The sequence below is a fragment of the Cervus elaphus genome, chromosome 23, assembly GCF_910594005.1.
Source record: "Cervus elaphus chromosome 23, mCerEla1.1, whole genome shotgun sequence".
NCBI classification, from domain to species: domain Eukaryota; kingdom Metazoa; phylum Chordata; class Mammalia; order Artiodactyla; family Cervidae; genus Cervus; species Cervus elaphus.
In genome coordinates this window covers 12,782,866-12,798,787 of record NC_057837.1, presented here as the reverse complement: position 1 = coordinate 12,798,787, position 15,922 = coordinate 12,782,866, and the positions used below count along the sequence as shown (strand labels likewise).

At 47.2% G+C, this 15,922-nt stretch overlaps 1 protein-coding gene across 7 annotated transcripts in view; it reads left to right on the top strand.

Annotated features, from left to right (window-relative positions):
• Nucleotides 1-15,922, top strand: part of SFMBT2 (Scm like with four mbt domains 2) — a 173,586-nt gene that overhangs the window by 152,841 nt on the left and 4,823 nt on the right. For all 7 annotated transcript variants that reach the window (XM_043882854.1, XM_043882852.1, XM_043882851.1 and 4 more), the window contains 5 exons: nucleotides 1,442-1,551; nucleotides 9,911-10,086; nucleotides 11,177-11,343; nucleotides 11,674-11,937; nucleotides 12,684-12,812. In XM_043882854.1, coding sequence (XP_043738789.1) covers nucleotides 1,442-1,551; nucleotides 9,911-10,086; nucleotides 11,177-11,343; nucleotides 11,674-11,937; nucleotides 12,684-12,812 — 846 coding nt within the window. The remainder of the gene's footprint in view (nucleotides 1-1,441; nucleotides 1,552-9,910; nucleotides 10,087-11,176; nucleotides 11,344-11,673; nucleotides 11,938-12,683; nucleotides 12,813-15,922) is intronic.

Sequence of the window (15,922 nt, the reverse complement as noted above, 5' to 3'; positions counted from 1 at the left end):
AATTCCTGGGTCGGGAAGATCCCCCAGAGAAAGGCATGGCAACCCACTGCAGCATTCCTGCCTGGAGAAGCCCATGGATGGAGGAGCCTGGTGGGCTACAGGCCATAGGGTCACAGCGTCAGACACGACTGGGCATGCACACCCGCACGCAGCTGTCTTCTCTTTCCTTCTCGTGGACAGTGTGCTGGTCTCCTCCACAGAATCGCAGGCGCTTCAGCAATCCGGCCAGTGGCCTCCCAACTCAGTGAGAGGTTTTTCTCAGTCTCGTAGTGGGTTTTTGCTGAAACACAGCACGTGAACTCAGAGCCTGGCTCATTCCTCGTCTGGTTGGGGCGGGACTTCAGGAGCAGTGGCTCCGTGTCCTGTCTCTGTGCTCTGGGGTCCGTCACGGGGCAGGTAGGTCTTCAGTGAGTGGGCATTTCATGGAGCAAGCCCCCGAGGTCTCAGGGTTCCTTTATGTGCTGTGTTGCACTTTGACTTTTTTTTTTTGCTCTCTGTATCCCAATAGTGATGGCTCACGAGCATGCCTGGAGAAGAAAATGGCAATACTCTCCAGTATTCTTGCTTGGAAAATCCCAGGGACGGGGGAGCCTGGTGGGCTGCCATCTATGGGGTCGCACAGAGTCGGATACAACTGAAGCGACTTAGCAGCAGCAGCAGCGGCAGCACGAGCCTGCCAGAACTCACAAATATTTGTTGGTAGTGAGGGTTTGCTTTTGGAAAGACGAGTGTCTCAGAGCCTGAAGCTGAGTCTTCAGAGGGAGTGTCTGGTCCTTGGGCGTATTGCAGTGGTTCTGGCCATATGCTTATTTTCTTGCACTTGGGACTTGCGAGTGAAGGGGTAGTTTGAGGAAGTTGTCAGATGACATCAGATACTCAGACTTCCTTTCAAAACACTCCCATCTCTGAGGATTGTCCTAATGTTACATATCCATAAGTTGGGTCAGCATTAGGTGAGTTTCAAATAATTTGTTAACCCTCTGTACAGATATTTGAAGCTTATTCAAAAGTGTGGGCACAAATCTGTCATACCCGTCTTAGTGATTCTCTTGAAATATATTTTTAAGAATAAGATGGAATTCTTAGTAACTGATCGTACTGAAGGGGAATCCAGTTGAAGGATGATCAGTGGACCTTTGGAGAGAACAGTCCAGTTTTTATGCAGTCCGGAAGGTTAGCGAGAGCTGGCCACCCCCGCCCCTCTTGCGCCCCAGCGACTCACACTCTCCCAGGCAGAGGCCTTGAATTTCACTGCCTTCCTGTCCCATTGATGGAGACATCATTGGTGCCAGTCTGCAAACTGTTCTCTCTGACTCCATCCAGCCTATCACTGAATAGAGGTGCAGGGCAGACACCCCGGAAGTGTCAGCGGGATGCTTTCTCATTTTAGCAGAAATGGATGCAGTTGAGGTTCACGACCATTCCTTGTTTTTCCCAACAGGTTCTCAGCATGCTCATCAATGCAGCTTACAAGCCTGGGAGGGTGTTACGGGAATTACAGCTGGTGGAAGACCCACACTGGAACTTTCAGGAGGAGACGCTGAAGGCCAAGTAAGTGTCTTCACTTCTGGAAGATGAGGGTTCTCAGCTTTGTTTATCTGCCCCTTTGAAACTGGTCCTTCCTGTTTTCGACATGGCCCAGAGAAGTGGCATCAACAGAAAGACTGCTGTTCCGCACTTCTGGGTGCCCCACACAGAGGTGCTGACTACACGGAGTTTTTTGTGTTAAACGTTCAGAATAAAAACGTGCTGATGGGTTATTCAATCCAAAGGGAAACATTTATATAAAGAGAGGAGTTCTCTTAACATTGTTATACATATTTCATCAACAGACCTTAATATCTGATACTGTAAAGTTCATGGCAGGTACAGACGTTCCTTATCCATAGAGTTGAGAATTTTAAAAAACAGGAAGAACCAGTACCTCTCTTTGATTTTGGTTAAAACGCTGTGGGTGGACATATAGTCGGTCACTTACTTTATTTGGAAACAGGCTAATTGGAAAGGTGCTATTTTGCTTTGCTTTAAGTTTCTGGAACTCAAACTGAGCACACTCACTGGCCTTCTATGTGAGAACTCAGTTCTTTAAGAGATGGATAGAAAAAGACCGATTTCTCAAAATAGCTTGATGTTTAATAATTGCTTTGATGGTCTCAGAGGGCTTTTAATATTCACTTAATTCTTTTCCAGTGGAATACATTTTCACGGGTCCACTTCCTGTATCATGGCATCCTAAGACTGCATTTTGCTGTAACATTTGGAAAATGATGTTGTTTTAAACAGTGAACTACTTTTCAATGGCTAGAGCATACCTAAGTCCTCTTTTAGAGAAAATAGTGAAAATTGAAGAATTCTGAATAATTTCTATGACCAGCAGTTTTCTTCTGGAGTTAACTTACATGAGGACTGAGTGGCGAAATTTGTGGTTATTTTGCATTCATTGTTAGGTTATTATTATTTATTATTATTCATTGTTAGTTAATCAACCTTTCCTTGTGTCTTTTTTGAGCATCTCTATAATTTTAGATACAATAAAAGTCATCTAAGGTCCAACAGTACTCTGCAAAATCACAGAAGTTAAAGGGAATATATAATACATGTAAATAAGGAGAGTGTTGAGCTGTTGGAAGCATCATGTTGATGAAGAACACCATATTTCACCCTTCCCTTCTTTTCCAAGGAATATTTAAATGAGTTTCACCTATAGCCCCCCCAAAACAAAACATGTTATTTTCAAATCTAATAATCTTTATTTTTCTACTTTATGTAAGTTGGTGGTCCTTAGCCACATACTGTTTTCTTCCAAGGTCAGTTCCTACTGGTTGTAGTGGCAGGTAACCCGGGCAAGTATTTACACAGAAAGCCCTTCTTATTTCTAGTTTTAAAATTTTTCTGTAAAATTCAATACCTCTAAAATATACCTAAGGATATTGAAATAGTAAAAGTACAGCAATCTTAAATTCCATTAAAATCTCCCCGGCTCCCTAAGCAAGCCAGAAACTCTCTCCAAATTCCCAAAGTGACAGGGAGAGTTTATTTTGCACTGTTTGCACTCATTTTCATGTTCCCAAGTCAATCAGAGCTTTTATGAAACCAGCCTGACACAATCAGAACAGACACAGTGTGACCCAGCCTTGCTGCCTTGTAAAGGCAGCGTGTTACCGATTATATCAAACACGACAGCATGTGCCTTAGCGGAATCTTACACAGCAACTTGTAATGAGAAAATGTGCGTCTGAAGTGGGTTTCAAGCGCCTGAATCAGAGCAGCATCTCAAAGCAGCTGCTAATGATGACAGATTTGTAGTCAGCGGGAACACCCCTTATAATACTATGTGTTGATTCACCTCTTTCCTTCTGATGTGAAACGACAACTTTTTTAGATCTTGATAACATTGATGTTTTCATTGGTGTGAATGGGAGGAGAGTTGACTTCTTCCCATTTTGCTGAAAGGCTGAAATGCTTTCTGTCATGAATAAATTAACTCAGCAAGGGGGAGAACTGCTTTAATGCATTTACTTGTCTTGGCTGTGGTCCTCAAATTATAACATCACAGAGAGTGTTCTCAGGAAGAAATAATATGAGCTCTTCATCCATAGGATTTTGCAAATGCTGGCACTTAACATCTGGGGGTTCTGATTGGATTTTTCCTCTTCTGAAAAGACCTATTTATGTAAGAAGGTGGGGGTGACATTGACAAGGTTGTTTTTGTTCAGTCCCTAAGTCACGTCCGACTCTATGTGACCCCGTGGACTGCAGCACGCCAGGCTTCCCTATCCTTCACAATCTCCTGGAGTTTGCTCAGATTCATGTCTGTTGAAACAGTGATGCAATCTGTAACCTGTTCCACCGCCTTCTTTTAGCGTGAGTCTTCCCTAGCATTATAGTCTTTTCCAGTGAGTCGTCTCGTCAACATCAAGTGGCCAAAGTATTGGAGCTCCAGCTTCAGCATCAGTCCTTCCAATGAATATTCAGGGTTGATTTCCTTAAGGATGAACTGGTTTGGTCTCCTTGCAGTCCAAGGGACTCTCAAGAGTCTTCTCCAGCACCACAGTTCGAAAGCATGAATTCTTTGGCACTCAGCCTTCTTTATGGTCCAGCTCTCACATCTGTATATGACTCCTGAGAACCCCATGGACAGTAGTGACAAGATTTGACCCATAAATAGAAGAAAAATAAACACTGTCATCTATTGTTTTCCCCCAGCAATTCTTGCCTATTTATCCAACAACTGGTGGGCTGCAGTCCATAGGGGTCACAAGGGTCTTAGCATGCCTTTGTGAAGCGACTGAAGTGACTTAGCATGCCTGCATATCTTTATACCAGAACAGATTATTGAACTATTTGAAGACTGTATGAGTCTATCGTATAATGAGTCTACAACATGGATTGAAAGGCAAAACCAGGAATAACTCTGTTGAAAAGGGAAAAAGGGATACTAGTGTAGCTCACTTCAGCAGTTCTAGATGAGAAAGTTGCTTGTTTCTGGGGAACTGACATCACTAAATCAACCTATATTATTTTGAATATTAGGAGAAAGAATTTAGGCTACGCCTGGCTATACCTTAGGAGGATTTAAAAGAATTCCTATCCTCTGCATTTAGAGACATTTACACATGTTTTCCAAAATGTATATAGAATCTTCCTGAGGGGGAAGAAAAGACAGTTAGTTCTTGTGTGAATGACTTTTGTGACAGTCTTTATAAAAGCTGGGTGGAGTTTTAATGGATTTTCCCAGTCTTTTGTTACAGTTATGTAGAATACTTAAAGAGGAAATATCTTGATGTAATTTTTGAGTGAATTAGATTTCTTAATCATTTAGGCAGAAACAAGGGGATAAAATCAGATAAAGCCAAATCTTTATCCTTAGGTGAGTCGTGTTCAGCTCTATGGCAGTGATGTTTTGGTTCATTTTCTCACAAGCAATGACTAATTTTGCATGTGTTTTCATTTATTTTACTTTTTCAGGGGCATTTATTCATGCCCATACCTTAATGAATGGTAAGATGTAATACTTGGCTATCGAGGAGAATTATTTGCAAAAGAATTCCCTGAGAGACTTTTCACTGAAAAAGATACTGTCTGTTCATGTTAATTTTTACTTCACTCAGATTTGAGAAATCTGCTCTCCTGAAAATGTATGCTGCAAACATGATAAGCAAGCAGGTGAGCCAGTTTCTAAAGAGAAGACTGAATTTTTGGTGCGTAGTAAATTCATCAAGATTGGGCACAACATTTCTGGGTCACACAGACCAGCTGGGGGTGTTCTGAATCAGGATTGTCTTTTGTAAAATAAATACACACCCCGTTTATCACATAGAGTTCCCATAACTTGAAATACAGGAATCAAGAAAGAAGAGAGAAATTTCTGAGGAGTCGAGTATCTTAAGATCTTAAATATCTTGCATTTTCTAGACCTGCGTTTTAGATTAAGAAGACATGACCAAGGAAATACAAACTTTGTTTTGAAAGAAATTGGGGCCATCCCCTACTGTTGACTTCTAATGAGAAGAGGGATTTTTCTCATAGCTGGCCAAGCATCCTTCTTTCTTCAGTCATCATCTTTTTTTCCCTTTTAATTCTTCCGTAAATATTTCAGAATGTAAATTCAGCTTGACTGGAATCTTATTCTCCATTGTCATATTTCTGTCACAAGTAAATCTTGCATCACAATTTTTTTCTTTTAAAGGTCCCAATATGGATCATTTTGTAGATGAATGATAGAACTTCGACCACATTGAAATCATTCTGCTTGAACTAGCTTCGGTGTTTTCATTCTGTATTTCTTTTTGACTCAAGGCCCATTTTGATTTTCTCAACTCTTAACTGAAAGGGAAGAGACAGTTTGTCTCTGATTTTAATATGCTATCTAGGTTGGTCATAGCTTTTCTACCAGGCAGCAAGCATCTTTTAATTTCATGGCTGCAATCACCATCTGCAGTGATTTTGGAACCAAAGCAAATAAAATCTGTCACTGTTTCCATTGTATTCCCATCTATTTGCCATGAAATGATGTGACCGGATGCCATGATCTTTGTTTTTTGAATGTTGAGTTTTAAGCCAACCTTTTTTTTCACTCTCCTCTTTCACTTTCATTAAGAGACTCTTTCATTCTTCTTCACTCTCTGCCATAAGGGTGGTGTCATTTGGATATCTGAGGTTATTGATGTTTCTCCCAGCAATCTTGATTCCAACTTGTGCTTCATCCAGCCCAGCGTTTCTCATGATGTACTCTGCATATAAGTTAAATTAGCAGGGTGACAATATACAGCCTTGACATACTCCTTTTCCTATTTGGAACCAGTCTGTTGGTCCATGCCCAGTTTTAACTGTTGCTACTTCACCTGCACCCAGATTTCTCAGGAGGCAGGTAAGATTGTCTGGTATTCCCATCTCTTGAAGAATTTTTCACAGTTTATTGTGATCCACACAGTCGAAGGCTTTGGCGTAGTCAATAAAGCAGAAATAGATGTTTTTCTGAAACTCTATTGCTTTTTTGATGGTCCAGCAGACGTTGGCAATTTGATCTCTGGTTCCTCTGCCTTTTCTAAATCCACCTTGAACATCTGGAATTTCTTGGTTCATGTACTGTTGAAGCCTGACTTGGAGAATTTTGAGCATTATTTTGCACTCACACATGGATGTAAATCTTTAGTTGGTAGGAAGTTATTGGAACACACTTCCTTATTGATGCTGGGTGGGGAGGAACCCCTTTATCTACCCTCTTAGGTTCAGTGCCTGGGAGCCTGTAAACTAAACTGACAAAAGATAGCAAAATACAAAAACCATTTCTTTGCTGGTGGGATGCATGCACACGCGAGAGTGCTCTGTGCTGAGGTTTGGAAATTACACCTACGTCAGACATAACCTAGTAGGGGGAATGGAGTGGGAAGAAAAGGCCTCTAGGGGAAGAACAGATAGGTTTCTTTGGGAAATAAAAATGGGATTTTAAGAGAAAAACTGGGAGATAAGAAAGTTCTGGATAGTTTATGCAGGCAGGCATGGTCTTTCTTCTTCAAGGTAATGGAACTTCTCCAGGAGGAGATTTATGGTAGGTTTACCCCTGGGATTTATGCCCCAAAGAGGGGATTTAATGATGATTCTTGTTTCTCTGAAGTTTCTGCTTTGAGTTCGATAACGGAATCTCCGAGAAAGCTTCTTTCTGCATCTGTTGAATGGTGAGCCATTTTCCTCTTCAGATAGTCTTTCTGTGCACTGTGGGGTCTGCAAAGATCCCTATGTGGCCGTCAGGGAGCCAGTCCCTCTGAGGTCCTCTCCCTTCCTGTCCTGTTTCAAGAGTGTGCGTCTGACACCCATGTTAGCTCAGCACCCCGTCCCCTCAGCGGACTCCTCTCTCACACGCAGATTTCTCTGGAACCTTGGTAATGCAGCCACGCTGTGGGAGGAAGAGGAAGAAGCCTTGAGAAAGCAGAAATGTAGCCAGCGCTCCTCTCTGAGGACCATCTGACCCGAGGGTCTGCTCTCCCCCCGTGTCCTCCTGCGGCTCTCTCCTCCCCATCTTTTTCATCATCCTTGCACCTCATCACATCCCCCCTCCCCCCGTGACCTTTTCCTCGTTCCCTCCTTCCTTCCAGGAGTGTTACTTGTGTCTGCTGCGGCCTGGCTGACGGTCCCATTCAACATTTCCCCCTTTTTCTTCAGAGAACTTGTCGTATGTGCTTCAGAAACCTCATGTTAAGGTTTACAGCAGCCTTGCTGGGCACTGAATAAACTCCCGCGGCGATGTGTTGTCCCTCTGGGCTCACACTGTGGGATAAAGTGAGAGGCGCTGGCCCCTGCTTTTGAGCTGCGGCCACCTGCCCCACCTATAGAAGAATGTCACTGGCATATAGTTGTTGAGCCTTCAGAAGGACAGGAAAGGAAAAACAAGTTGACATAAACTCAAAGCAGCTTATCTCTCCCACTGTTCTTAGTGAACCAGATCTAGGTTTTGAGCATGAAATATCTAATTCACAAATTGCAGCAGTGACGATCTCATATTATACTTTCCTTCGTACAAATTGCCTGTGGTTCCTGCCGTGTTTTGAGGCTGAGTGTTGGAGACCGGCCCACCACTAGACTGAAGATGGTTCAGCTTGATTTTTCAGCTTTACGATGTTGTGAAAGTGACACGCGTTCAGCTGAAACTGTACTTGGACATGAGCCTGTTGATCTTCCCCGGGCTTCTGTGCTGCCCTGTCGTCTGGGGTAGTGGGTAGAGGCCATGGTTCCCCTGTCAGCCACGAGACCACGAGGGTGAACAACCTGAACTCTTCCAACTGTCCTGGACACAGACAACCCTTCTGTTTTTCACTTCTGTTGTCAGTTAATTACACGTGATATTCAACACTTTATCATGAAATAGGCTTTATGTCAGATGGTCTTGCCCAACCATAGGCTAATGTGAGTTTCCTGAGCACATTTATGGTGGGCAGGTGAAGCTGTGAGGTTTGATACATTAGATGTATTATTAATACATTGCATTTTCAATGTAGGACATTTTCAACATAAGATGGGTTTATTGGGATGTAACCTCAATCAGAGGAGGCTTCCCAGGTAACCCAAGTGGTATAAAGAATCTACCTGCAATGCAGGAGAGACAGGTTCCATCCCTGGGTCGGAAAGATCCCCTGGAGACGGAAATGGCAACCCACTCCAGTATCCTTGCCTGGGGAATCCCATGGACAGAGGAGCCTGGTGGGCTACAGTCCGTGGAATCACAAAGTCGGACACGACCGAGGGATGAACACAGCCCCCATCAGAAGTCGAGGGAGATCGGTACGCAAGTGTGTAACAGAGCAGGGGGCCCTGCTGATGTGGAAACTGCCAAGGCTGGCCTCCCTGGTGCTTCTTTCTCTCCGGCAGTTTTTCCTAAAACTAACACGAGTGTTCCCAGCCAGAGTTACCACTCTGTGCCTCTTTCCTGGAAAATCAGTTATCGTTCAGGGTTTCCACTTAACAATTAGGAGGTCCATCAAGGGCAGAGCTTAATCGTCCCAGTTGTTTTGATGGGTCCTCATCTCAGTGGACTCTTAAGTTTAGTGAGGTGTGAATTAAATGAAGACCTGGGATCTGTTGCCAGCTGAGAAATTTGTAACCATTTTGTACCAATGGTAGTTTTAAAAACTGTGTTGAAAGGTGACTCAAACCTATTTCCAAGAACTTACCTTTTCAGCCAGGGTGATTTACAGCATTGTTAATCCTAAGCACTTGAATGAGGGCTGCAGTACCTATTTTTAAGACAGGAAGCCATCCAACCTGCTTTTCAGAAGATCTGGGTTCTAGTTTTACATTGGTGATTTCATGCGGTTTTTCTTGGGCAGGAGAAAGTTTTTTCTCAAGAGTCTTGAGCCATGAATGACACTGGATTCCAGAAGCATTCTGGAGGGGTGTTCAGTTATGTATACCGTGGTGAGAATGGGCTTCTCTGGCGGTTCAGATGGTAAAGAATCTGCCTACAATGCAGAAGACCCAGGTTCGATCCCTGAGTCAGGAAGATCCCCTGGAGAAGGGAATGGCTCCCCACTCCGGTATTCTTGCCTGGAGAATCCTATGGACAGAGGAGCCTGGTGGGCTGCAGTCCATGGGATCACAAAGAGTCAGACATGACGGAGTGATTGACTTCAGTCACTAGTATAAGGCACCGGGTGGAAGCCTTTTTTTCGGGATCCCGGGTTCTCTGTGGGTGTCAGTGACCATGCGTGTGGTCACCACGAACATTGCCCACAGGACTGGGCATTTATTAAAAACAGTTCTGTGAGCTCATAAGGAACAATGAAAGCAAATGGAAGAGAAACCACACACAGCCCACCCTGTTGTTAGCAAGCAAATGCGCTGCTTCGGAATCCACTGTGTGGAGTAGATCAGCAAGCCCGTGGTCTCTTTATCATCTTTCCTTCTCTGTTTCCAGGTACAGAGGCAAAACATACCGGGCTGTGGCCAAGATCGTCCGCACATCCGACCAGGTAGCGGACTTCTGCCGCCGGGTCTGTGCCAAGCTCGAGTGCTGTCCAAATTTGTTCAGTCCTGTGCTGGTTTCTGAAAACTGCCCGGAGAACTGCTCTATCCACACCAAAACCAAATACAGTAAGTGGAAAGCGAAAGGAACAGCGACCTGTGGGTCTGCACTGTAGGGTGATGTAGTTGGTGGGCTTCCAGACCTTTCGAATAGCTTTCCATAGGAGTAGCTGCAGGAGAATTCTTTAAGGTTTGCTTGGTAGATACTCGTGCGTTTCTCTCCTGGTGTAAGGAATGGGAGGGGGGTGTCTCTGGTTCTTTTGGGACCACGGTCCTGGACGAGCTGCACCATGGTTCTCTCTGGGTATCAGACACTAATGTATAAGTGTTTGTTCACTTAACCCATGGGTGGGTTTCTCGACGGTTTTTATAAACGCCATCTTTATGGACCTAGTTTATGGACCTACTGGAAATAGACAGTTTTGGTTGGTCATTTTGCATCTGAGAAAATTGCAGTCTGAAGGCTGGTGACTTTCCTCCGCGGTACAGCAGCTTGGAGACGTGTGGACCCCCGTCTGTCACCTGGGTGCGTTTGGTGTTTTCTTTCTGATGCCTCCAGTTGTTAGATAAAGCTTCCTTTGGTGCATTTGGTTCTTTTATGAGAGCTCCATACAGAACAGTTGAAGCTTCAGTTAATTGAGGAAGCGTTCTGGATGGTGATCATAATTGAAAACTGGATTGCAGTCAGTTTTAATTAGTTGATTAGACATTCAACTTATAAAATGCATCAATATCATTGAAATTTGGTGAGAAATTTTCTAACACAGACATATAGCTCTGCTGTTGAATTCAGAAGTAAGGAAAGTGTCCACTGAAGGAGTGAAGAATAACAGGTAAGGAACACTATTTGAAAAGTAAAAAGATGCCCCGTTAATTTGGCCTGCGTGTTCACCGCCAGTTCTGAGAGGGACCACTTCTGCCCTTGATACCTGTGACCACAAGGGCATTGAGACAGGGTTCCTCCCTGTGAGCCGTTTTGTCAGAATTGTTTCCCGAGATGCGGATGGGATGTGAAGCTTCATCTCCATTGTTGATTTCCTCTCTCTCTCTCACTTCCCTCTCCCTCTCTTTCATTTTCCATCTTTCCTCCCTCCCTCTTCCTCCACATAAGCCCTGGATGTAACCTTTTAACAACGATTTTAACCATCTCTCTCTCTAGCTTACTATTACGGGAAGAGAAGGAAGATCAGCAAGCCCCCGATTGGGGAAAGCCGCGTTGAGAGTGGACACCCTAAACCGACCAGGCGTAGGAAGCGACGAAAATCCATGTTTGTGCAGAAGAAGCGGAGGTCGTCTGCTGTGGACTTGGCCACAGGCTCCGGAGAGGTACGTCCGGCTCAGACGCTGCTGACAGTAGATCGGGACGCAGAGCTGCAGCTTCACTGCTGATACCGAGGCCGTGGTTTGATGCTGAGCAGTGGGGATCATGAGCCGGTACCCTGTCTTACTTGTAGAATAGACTTAACACTGCAGCGTCTCTGGCAGACAGAGGTGCTACTGGGGCCCTGGGTGGGACCCTGGGGTCCGTCTTCTGGGCCTCTTTGGACAAACCTCACGAGGGGGGCGGCGCGGGTGCCAGGCAGGGGAGGTTCTGTGGGGAGTGGCAGGCCCCCTCCTGCCTTCTCTGCCGCCTCAGTGTACCTCCCATCCCCCTAGGAGAGCGAAGAGGAGGATGCAGACGCTGTGGACGATGACTCTGGGAGTGAGGAGACCGGCTCCGAGATCCGTGATGACCAGACAGACACGTCCTCGGCCGAGGTGCCCTCCACCCGGCCCCGGAGGGCCGTGACCCTGCGGAGCAGCGTGGAGGCCGAGCGCCGGGTCCCCGTGGAGAGGACGCGCAGGGCCCGGAGGGCGCCGGCCACCCCCCAGGCCGAAGGGGCCCCCCGGAGCCCGGCTGCCAGCCAGGAGGCAGCAGAGGTGAAGCATGGGTTGCATGGACTGGCTTGTCTGGTGTCCCCAGTGGGGACAACTCCAGGTGCACTTGGGCCCCTACTTTAAGATAAATCTCTAGCAGCTGCTCCCGCTGAGTTCCTGAATCGGGGCCAGAAATCCTGGTGACTCCGCATCCAATGAAGGGGGCAGTGAGCCTCAGGATGGGGTTCTGGGGAAGACTTGAAAGCCACAGGGACTCTTGTCAGGGGAACAGACAGCAAGTCCTCATGGTCCTATTAAACCCTGGGCTTTCCCTCTTTAGGAGACCTTATGATGCTATAAAATGTGTAGTCGGGGTGTCAGGTCTCCCCTGAACCCACGTGTTACACAGTCAGCTGGCAGGTCGCTGGCACCAGCATCACACACGTCCATGGGGGCAGAGCGGCCTCTCGTCCAGTCACCGGCTCCTGCCACTTCTTGACCATCGGGGACGGAGCCAGTGACGAGCTGGCCCCAGACCTCCTGAGCTTGGGAGTCACAGTCACCATCGCCACGCCTTGTTTTCTTTTTTTTAATTACCTCTAAAGACGCACAAGTCTTAGAAGCAAAGTCACAGCCCAGACGAGTTGCTTAGCGCCTCCCTGGACACTGGCTGTATCTGTGTCTGCCCGGGTGCCCAGTGAGGAGGCTGTGTGCGGTCCAGGAAGTCCGGATGCAGCCCGCTGGGTTCAGAGAGTGTCCCACCATCTGGGAGGCAATGAAAAGACCTCTCGCTTCCCTTCTGTCTGCAGGATGTGAAGCAGGAGGAGGAGGAGAGGTTGGTTCTGGAGAGCAACCCCCTGGAGTGGTCGGTGACGGATGTGGTGAGGTTCATCAAGCTGACGGACTGCGCGCCCCTGGCCAAGATATTTCAGGAGCAGGTATGGGCTTCTGTCCTGGGTCTTCTGTGTCAGCTGGCTTCCTGGGAGTCGGCCACGCCAGGGGGAAGGGCCTTGTCGTCACTGGGGGCAGAGTATGGAAGCTCCACACGTGGTCCCACCAGCACCCCTGTGGGGGCTCTGACATCTGATGGAGATGACATCTCAGGTTTCCCTGGGTGTTCTCGGATACCCTGTGGGGGGGTCTTAGGTGGCCTGGCCAGGCTGGTGGTCAGTGCTCCCGGCTTTGCCTTTGCTGGCGGGTGGGGGACGCTTGTCCTGCAGTCAAGCAGCTGTTGTCTGAGAGGCTTCTGTCTTCCCAGCTCCATCTTCCAGGAGAGAGAGCAGAGGCTTTGGTTGGGTTGCTTCATCGGTGCCCGTTGGCACTTCTGGACTGCCTGCTTGTTGAGTAGTAAAGTCATAGGACTCGAGTTTGAGCAAACTCTGAGAGACAGTGGAGGACAGGGAAGCCTGCCGTGCTGCGGTCCACAGGGTCGCAGAGAGTCGGACACGGCTGAGTGACTGAACGGCAACAATCCTAAAGTCACAGGAGGGCAGCCGACTAACAGAAGCCTGAGCTCTGGCCACCGGGTTGCATCTGGGGTCCCATGTCCCTGGCTGGTCTTGTTCCTCTCTCCACCCCTCCGAGTGTTCCTGTGTTTGTCTTATTTGTAACCCCCAGGGCTTTCACATCTCTGGAAAAATAGAGAAAAGTCTACTTGATCTTCTCAGAGGCAGAAACCCTCAGGCCCCCTGCGTTTTACTGAACACTGCTTTCATCACTGTTCATCGGATTCAGTGTTGATTCCTTTTCTAAATATCTGGTAATAAGCAAGGAAGCGAAAACAGAGCTGATTTGAGGAAGAGGCTAAAATACTGCTTATCCTGAGCCATCCTTCATTAGACTTTAATCCCTGTTTATAGTAAAATGTCACAAAGTTTCGTGCCTTCCCAAGTTAAGACGTCTAAAACATTCCTGACACTTGGCCACTCTTAGGATCAATAAGGCGCATCTTCTCACATCACTGAGAGACTTGGCCCTGTGTCCCTACTTATTTCTCTTACAGAGAGAAAAATAGGTAGAATTTAGTTGATCGCATCCTTGTTTCTATTTAACGTCTACGTAAGGCCATTTCATCTGTCACAGTAGAAGGCCGTTGTTCGTGGGGCTGCCTGACGTCTCTGGGCACTTGCGGGTTTTTTTGTTCACTCAGACCTTCAATTACTAATTTGTTCTTTCACTTTGAGCCCAAATGCCGCAGCTCTGATTTGATGAGGCCTCCAGGGGGTCACTTCAGGTGTTGGATGAGTTTTTAGGTGAACAAGGAGGAGCTGGAGGTTTAGCCTGTGTGAGAATTCACAGCACATGGAATCACAGCCACACGCCTTCCCTCCCCTAATTCTGAGTGGTAAATTCAGAGACTGTCATAATCACAAGGAGCTTTTACAAAAATTGCAAGTTTCCTGTTGCCAGAATATATGCTTTTTAATTCTGAAATGTTACAGCAGCTGCTTAAAAAACCTATACTCTATAATTTCATGCTGCAAACATGTACATTATATAGGAAACCGCCACACATCTATAAAAACACAAAACTCATAAAATTTTGACAATCACTCACCTTTTGTGAATCACAGTCGTGCAGTAAGCAAACTGCCCAAATTGCTTCTCCTCCATTTCTGCTCACCCTCCAGACTCTTTCTTTATCATTTCCTTTCCCCACCTTTGGACTTTCGTGTTCATCATGGCCAGTTCTTCGCGTGCGTTCTCCTGGCGCGTGTTCAGTGAGCCCCTGTTCTGTGGCAGCGGGAACTGCTCTGGGTGCTGAGGATAGAGCCGGGGCAGCAAAGACCCCGCACCCGGCTTGGCTCCCTGCTTTGACAGACAGTTCAGCACGAGGCTGTCCCTGGCCCCCCAGCATCTCTGGTAATGCAACCTTTCTCATCTGTGCCCTGGGTGGCTCCTTGTCCATTCTCGGGCTGCAGGATAAAGCCCGTCTCACTCATTTTGTGTCTCCTGCATCTTCTCTGGGGGCTGACATACAACTAGTTCTATATATATTTTGTCCGAGTCTTAGCCACGCCATGGGCTGTAGTGCGTGAGGCCCCTCTGTCCATGGTGGAATATTGGAGTGGGTAGCCATGCCCTCCTCCAGGGGATCTTCCTGACCCAGGGATCGAACCCAGGTCTCCTGCATTGCAGGAGGATTCTTTTACAAGCTGAGCTACCAGGGAAGCCAAGAGGCTTATAGCACCTCCCCTAAAATTAATTTATGAATTTAGGGTGGGTTTTTTTTTTTTTTTGCTTTAGAGGTTTGCAGAACAGCTAAGTAAGCCAGCAGTTTAAGAACAAACACTGCCTTTGTGAAACTCCCTGACCCCTGCCGAGGTGCCGCCTGCCTCAGTGCTGTGGCTACTGCCTCCCTGGCAGCCCCAAGGCTTCCGCTTCCCCGGGTGGCAGGATCCCAGGGTGTCTGCTCCTGCCCCCCACAACCTCTGTGGTTACCTCGGGCCTGCAGGCTCTCAGACCCTCACCCGTTTCCTCCGAATGTGAAGGCTGGGTGCCCTGGAAGGGGTTGCAGTGACACTCAGTAGCCCAGTCAAACAAAGTCTGGATAAATAAACCTGGTTCTTACGGGAAGCAGGCTGGTCAAGGAGCAGAGCTGCCCGAGGGGGGGTCCTGAAGCCTCGGGCTGAGCCTTGCTCTTCTTTCTGCAGTGACTGCGGCTCACCCACCACTGAGTGAGTCTCTCCATCGTGGGGCCCCTGTGTATGGATGCAGAAAGCTAAATAAGACAGAGCTCAGGCCTCATTCTGGCTGACGCAAGTCACAGATGTAAGGGTGTGCGTGCACACGCGTGTCTTAAGCGCACGTGTTCTACGGAGGATCGCGTTGTGTGGTTAACGGCGTCTCCGCCCTCCTGATGGGAGCTGTCACGGCCGGTCTCCTGTTGGTGGAGAGCCCTTTTCAGGGCTCAGAGAGTCACCGCAGAGCAGCGGGGGGGCACCACAGCCCAGGACGGGCTGGACCTGGGGGCTGGGGGGCTTGCCCACCACAGCCCCAAGGGCTGGACCTTGGGGACAGCCGAGTCCAGCCCTCCGTCCCTTCCAGT